Source organism: Sinocyclocheilus anshuiensis, unplaced genomic scaffold, assembly GCF_001515605.1.
Source record: "Sinocyclocheilus anshuiensis isolate Anshui unplaced genomic scaffold, SAMN03320099.WGS_v1.1 scaffold355, whole genome shotgun sequence".
Taxonomy (NCBI): Eukaryota; Metazoa; Chordata; class Actinopteri; order Cypriniformes; family Cyprinidae; genus Sinocyclocheilus; species Sinocyclocheilus anshuiensis.
The window spans coordinates 741,243-747,831 of record NW_015549571.1 but is presented as its reverse complement, the minus strand read 5'-3'; the positions used below and the strand labels follow the sequence as shown (position 1 = coordinate 747,831).

Sequence of the window (6,589 nt, the reverse complement as noted above, 5' to 3'; positions counted from 1 at the left end):
ATATATTATACACTACTGTAAATTACATAAAAACTATTGGCAAGATTTAAAAAATAGAGATAGAAAACTGTTTAGGGCAGAGCAATTAATTACATTTTAATTACATATTACAAACTTTTTTGTGATAAATCATGCAAAAAATAAAAAGTGTATTAAAAGCAAACAGTGTCAATCATTTTGTGTTCATGTTGGCTTTAAGTGATAAGAACATAAACAACAACAGCTAGAATTTTCTCTTCAACTGGTGTGTGAAACAAAACAAAAGGCTCAAACAAAACCTGTCTGATGGCCGAGCACTTGTCAGTTCTATGATGTAAAAGTAAAGGCACATGGATCACAAGCAACTGAAACTAAATCATAAATTCTCCAAGTAAATGAGTGACGAAAACCAAACACCGAATGAGGCGTGAAAGGAAAACATGATGGCAAACTAAGAGAGAAGCAGAATAAGTAACGTTTAGAAGTTACTTACACTATCGGTCTACTAGAGGATGGGACCTGGGTTATAACAGAGCTAGATGTTGGAGATGGGAGAGCTCGCTGAATAACAACACCAGCCTCATTGCTGGCCAGTAGTACATTGGGGACTTGGAGGGAGGCAGGACGGACTATAGTGGATGGAGGCAGAGAGGTCGGCTGCAAAGAAACCTCCTGAAAACACCACACGAGAGCCAAGCTGCATCAAGCGCTCACACAAAACTACACTGATCTCCATTACTGTGCTTGTAGCTTTTACATCACAGGGAGCACATACATTATTCATCTGCGAATTAAAAGACTGCAATTTGTAGTGATCTACAGTTGATGGATGACAGAGGGCATCAAAGAAATCAGTCTCAAAAAATTACTTCACTGCAATCAAAAGTTTGGGAGTAGGTTTTTTTAATGCTTTTAAAGTTAAGTCTCGTATGCTTTCCAAGGCTGCATTTATTTGATAAATATTATTACCATTTAAAATAATGTTATATTTTAAAATGTCATTATTCCTGTGATTTCAAAGCTGAATTTTCAGCATCATCACTCCAGTCTTCAGCGTCACATGATCTAATACGATGCTGCTCAAGAAACATTTCTGATTATTGTTATCAATGTTAAAAACAGTTGTGCTGCCAAAAATTGTGGAAACTGTGATGCTTATTTTTCAGGATTCTTTGATAAATAGAAAGTTCAAAAGAACATTGTTTATTTATAATACGATTTTATCAATTTATTTATCAGAAGTTACAGTTTATGTATCAATTTATTTTTTTATTAAAAAACAAAAAAAAAAAACTTACTGACCCCAAACTTTTGAACAGTAGGGTAACTACTGTAATTAAGAAATATGTATATTTTCAGCATTTTGAGAGTTCACATTAGAGACCACGAGTAAAAAAATCATGCTTCTGGAGATCACAGAGCGCTCAAAGTGAATGTTTATTTATTAAAACTGTTACAGCTTCAATCTTAAAGTCTTAAAGTCGTATTTGCTGACTTAGGAAAGACGTATCATCTTTCTCACACACTCTGGCCAACAAAGAGATTTCTTCATAGAGCTACGGGAAGGAGGAAAGTAATTCTCTATGAAGAAATGTATTTTCATCTAAAAGCCAGTAGCTCTGGGACAAGCTACATTAAGCAGCAAACACCTTTCACTTGTGGAATGAGGGGAGAAGGCAGTCACACAAACCTGGTCTGCTAAAACATAGGCTATAGGTAGGGAAGACCCACAAACTACGAATTACTGACAACACAGTTCTGCACAATATGAGCCTAGGATCCTTGAGGTGGACTTTGCTCTACTACAAGCTCCTTTGCATGAAATATTCTTCAAGTAACTACCACACATAGAGGACCTAAAAAAGTCCTACCTATTACTGCAGCGCTCTGTATAGCAGAGTACTGAATCTCACCTTGTCGTCAGTGGTGGTCGACTCAGGGTGGGGAAGGGGGCTGTCTCGGTGGGACGCAATGGGTGTGTGCTCCTCTATTTTGTTTCGAACAACAGGAGTCGCAAGAGGAGACAAGTCCAGAGGCAACTGCAATAACAACATGTAGATCAATGTTTGATTACACACATATATCACAAAACAAGCAAGGGAGGAATGTGCTTTTATCCACTGGGATTGAAAAGTATTTTAAATTTAAAAAAATTTATTCTTTTTTTGTGGTTTATATTTATGCATGTGTATTTTATTCACATCTCATTTTTATTATCTGTGTGTTGTTGTTGTCTCCGTGTACTGGAAGCTTGTGACACAATAACAAATTCCTTGTATGTGCAAACATACTTGGCAATAAAGCTCTTTCTGATTCTGATTAAAATGTTATGTTACATTTTAGATTTTGATGGTTATGCTGACATTTGGTTCAGAAAATTGCATTTCTAGTATATTCCACAAATAAAACAGCAAGGAGCACTTTGAATTAAATCTGACATTTTGAAGTAGAAAGATTGACATTGTATTTTCTAGTAAAAGCATACTCCAATAATCTTTGTTTGTTGAATTTACAATTTCATGCATCACGCAAAATAGGACCAGGAACTTACTAAAAATCGTAATGTTTTTTTTGTTCTAGACATTTGTGTTACAATGCCTATAAAACCCACTTTCACCTTTAATCCCATTCAAAAGTTTGGGGTGAGTTAGATTTTTTTTTTTTTAAGAATGATTACTTTTATTACTTTTATTAGTAACATTTATAATGTTACAAAAGATTTATATTTCAAATAAATGCTGTTCTTTAGAACTTTCTAATCATCAAATAATCCTGAAAAACATAACAGTATATCCACAAAAATATTAAGCAGCACAATTGTTTTCAACATTGATAATAATAATCATGTTTCATATTAGAATGATTTCTGAAGGATCATGTGACACTGAAGACTGGAGTAATGATGCTGAAAATTCAGCTTTGCATCACAGAAATACATTACACTTTTAAACCAATTCAAATAGAAAACAGTTATTTTCAGTTGTAATAATATTTCACTATATTACTCTTTTTGCTTTGGTGAGCATAAAAAGACTCCTTTCAAAGACATAAAACAATCTGATCAACCCCAAATCTTTGAATGACAGTTTATTCGCAAAATGCAAAATTATAAATTGACATCTTTACCTTTTTAATGTCATCCTCCGTGGCCTTTTTAAAGTCATGCTCGAACGGGCTGGTGAGCTCGTTAAACAGCCCGACCTCCTCGCAGTTCTTCAGGAAGCGGGTCGGTGTCGGTGTCTGGTCTGCAACAGTAGCCCATAAAGCCATGAATAATAATAGTTCATGTTCATCTGCTTTTATTGCGAACCGCTGACTTTTCAGACTCACCAGCGATGATGACACTGTCATTGCGTGCTGGACCAAATCTCAGGGTCATCTCATGCTTGTGTTTATGCACCGCCAGGTGGTCTTCATTTGTGAATCGCTGTTGCAGACAGACAGTCATTATGTAGATGCATGAACCATACATAGTAGTATGAAACCGAAAATGGACAACAACAACAACAAAAAGCATGTAACTTAATTGGAGTGTATATTTAAATATCTGTTAGTGCTTTAAGTGTGTAACAGTGATCACGTGCCTGTCCGCAGCCAGGAGCAGTGCAGAGAAATGGTTTATCATCACTCATATTCACAGCTTCAGTCTGCCACCTGATAACATGGAAAAAAGTCAAACTTGCAATTTGTCATTCATCAACAACATAATTTAAAGCCACACCTAAGAACAAAAACACGTGATTTATATATCAATCAGCATTATTCAATATCCATAATAATGTGCAATAGTATTATTCCCTGCTACTGTTACTAAGAGCTTAATGGACGATGTTGTGTCAGACCAAGCTGTCAAAGCAGGTTTGCCAGGACATAAATACGGATTTTATACGATTAAAAGCAGAATAACAGGGATTAAGCATCACTATCTGTATAATACAAATTTAAACACTTGGCATTGGCCTCTATGTGTTTATTAAACCACTCAGTAATTCACATACAGTAATGAAATGTGCTGTAATGGTCAGGCTGATGCTCATTCGTAACAGCACAACCTATTGTCACTTTCTGCTTTAAATCCCTCTAAACAACACTGTATCGCTATTTTCCACAGAGCCAAACTCAAAGCGCTTGTGTCTTTAACCACAAACCTGTGTATTTCCAGCGACACCAGGACTGTATCATCACTAAACAGGTTGTTTACATCAGTATCAGCAGGCTAATCAATGCTTAGCCTCATCTCTCATTTATTTCAATGGGACCTCAGCTAGCTGTTAGCATGCGTCGCCATATTAATAACAAAGAAATACCGACAAGCTTTGAATGTGTCATAAAAATGCATTTTAGGGCGTATACATATTCAGACGATTCTGCTAGTCACCCGAAAGCTTGTGTACAAAGGCGCGTTTGTTTATAATTACTGTGCGTTGACGCGCTTACTCACCCGCAGGCTGAACCCTGAAGAGCCAAAGCCCACTTATACCACCTCTCGCGAGAGTTGGTAACTCCGCTAAGCTCTTCAGTGCCGAGATTCTCGCGAGAATTAGGTACTCCGCTCAACCCAGAGTCAAGCCCTTTAAACTATAATCTCGCGATGAATAAATGCTCTGGGGAGCCCTTCACACTTCAAATCTCGCGAGTGATGAGCTCTGGGTTTGACAATTTAAACTCGTTTTATATCAGATTTAACACATTACTTTTTAATGTAATGCATAATATTTGTGCATAAGCAAAATATTTTTCACTATAGCTCTCTTCACAGCTTTAGCGTCTTTTACTACGTGTTGGTATACCATGAAAACGGTGCAATGCGAATAAAAACAAACACAGACAACACAAAAATACGGTAAACTGTGATCTAAATTTATTTAATGCAATTTACAAAAGCAATTGAGGTTTAAATTGGCTTTCAACCAACTGCTATAAATTTACAGTCATACTATTGACCAGCAGTTTAACCCCTGAAAACATCTGAATGGGCGCTTACAGTCTACAGACACAACATCATCCCTATTCTGGTGTACAGAAAGTGCTATCAGGTTCTTTATTTCCATGGTGAGTTTCAGCTTGATATGCCAGCAGCACCGATGGAGCGGCTGCTTTTCTCATTCAGTGGGCATGAACAGGATCGAGGGTTTAAATAGTTGAACAATTTTTAATTGTTACATGATTTAGTGGACTTTATATTCATACATTTTCTCTCGCAGAGACCGACAGCAGACGTTTTGGTAGCAACAGCAAAAATATGTAGTTACAACTGTACTAAATGCGTTTACGTAACTAGCAGATTTTCACATGGCGAACAGGATTAAGAAAGCAACCATCAAACAGAAGAGCCCCATGGCTTCAGACAGAGCAAAGCCCAAAATGGCGTAAGAGAAGAGCTGCTGCTTTAGAGATGGGTTCCTGCAAAATAACACACAACCATCTTACTAAATCTTGCTAACATGGAGAGACATTTGCAAACATCTGGACAATGTAAGATCCTTAATACTTCAATTACTTTGAAATGCAGGTTTACTTTGTTGGAAACAATACAGCTCAAATTCGGGGGATAGTACTTTTTTGGGATAAATAAATGTTTTTTTTTAATTTTTATTATTATTAAATTGATTGAACGTAACAGCAAATTATTTCATACTCCTACAGAAAATTTCTGTTTCAAATAAATGCTGTTCTTTTGAACTTTCTATTCATAAAAGAATCCTGGAAAATCCGTTTCCAGAAAAATATTAAGCAGCATTATATTACTATATATTATATTACTATTCATATTTTCAGCATTGATAATAATTAGAAATGTTTCTTGAGCATCAAATCAGCATATTAGCATATTTCTGAAGGATCATGTGACACTGAAGACTGGAGTAATGATGCTGAAAATACAGCTGCGCATCACAGGAAGATGCTATTTTTTCAAATATATTCAAATAGAAAATATCTTAAATTATAATGTTTCACAGTATTACTGCTTTTACTGTATTTTTGATCAAATAAATGCAGCCTTGTTGAAAAACGTACTACCCCTAAATGTAGTGTATAATAATGTAACATCATGAAATAATATATTATAATGTGAAATTAATACATAATCTGAAATTTCAATGTCTCTTACCTGGCATATCCGATGATAAGGCTCCCAAACACTGTTCCGATTCCAGCACCGGATCCAGCCACTCCCACGGTGGCAGCTCCCGCTCCGATGAACTTGGCAGCGGTGTCAATGTCGCGGCTCACAGCGCTGGTCTGGAAGCTCCTGAGGGCCGACTGAGGCAGGACCTGCAAGAGGAAGAGAGGACTTACTTGACCTCTACACGACCCGAGTGTTCGGCCTGCCACCTACTGTCCAATAACAGCAATAGCCAGAGAGCTCAAACATGTTGTCTACTTCAATGACAAGAAATCACTTTTCTGACCGGGGCTAAATACCAAGTTCACAAGGAGCAGAGAAGTTATTACAATGATTTCAAATGCCTTAAAGAGACAGTCACACAAAAATGAAAAGTGTCATCATGTCATTACATTATTTTTAGAGATGCACCGATTGCAATTTTTTCAAGTTTTTATTCAGGTAAGAAATACTACAGAAATTAAAGTAATCAAATGTAAAATA

At 36.4% G+C, this 6,589-nt stretch overlaps 2 protein-coding genes across 3 annotated transcripts in view; both read right to left on the bottom strand.

The window, feature by feature from the left end:
* Positions 1 to 4,591, bottom strand: part of LOC107657392 (cyclic AMP-dependent transcription factor ATF-2-like) — a 27,421-nt gene extending 22,830 nt beyond the window's left edge. The window contains exons 1-6 of one of the 2 annotated variants that reach the window (XM_016445439.1): positions 4,421 to 4,591; positions 3,564 to 3,633; positions 3,310 to 3,406; positions 3,106 to 3,224; positions 1,893 to 2,018; positions 473 to 651 (exon numbers count right to left, since the gene is read on the bottom strand). In XM_016445439.1, coding sequence (XP_016300925.1) covers positions 473 to 651; positions 1,893 to 2,018; positions 3,106 to 3,224; positions 3,310 to 3,406; positions 3,564 to 3,611 — 569 coding nt within the window. In that variant the 5' untranslated portion in view covers positions 3,612 to 3,633; positions 4,421 to 4,591. The other variant, XM_016445441.1, reaches the window with a different exon arrangement.
* Positions 4,592 to 4,818: 227 nt separating this feature from the next.
* Positions 4,819 to 6,589, bottom strand: part of LOC107657391 (ATP synthase F(0) complex subunit C3, mitochondrial-like) — a 5,096-nt gene continuing 3,325 nt past the window's right edge. Inside the window, exons 4-5 of the mRNA XM_016445438.1 lie at positions 6,092 to 6,255; positions 4,819 to 5,382 (exon numbers count right to left, since the gene is read on the bottom strand). Of these exons, the coding sequence (XP_016300924.1) occupies positions 5,268 to 5,382; positions 6,092 to 6,255 (279 nt within the window). The 3' untranslated portion in view covers positions 4,819 to 5,267. The remainder of the gene's footprint in view (positions 5,383 to 6,091; positions 6,256 to 6,589) is intronic.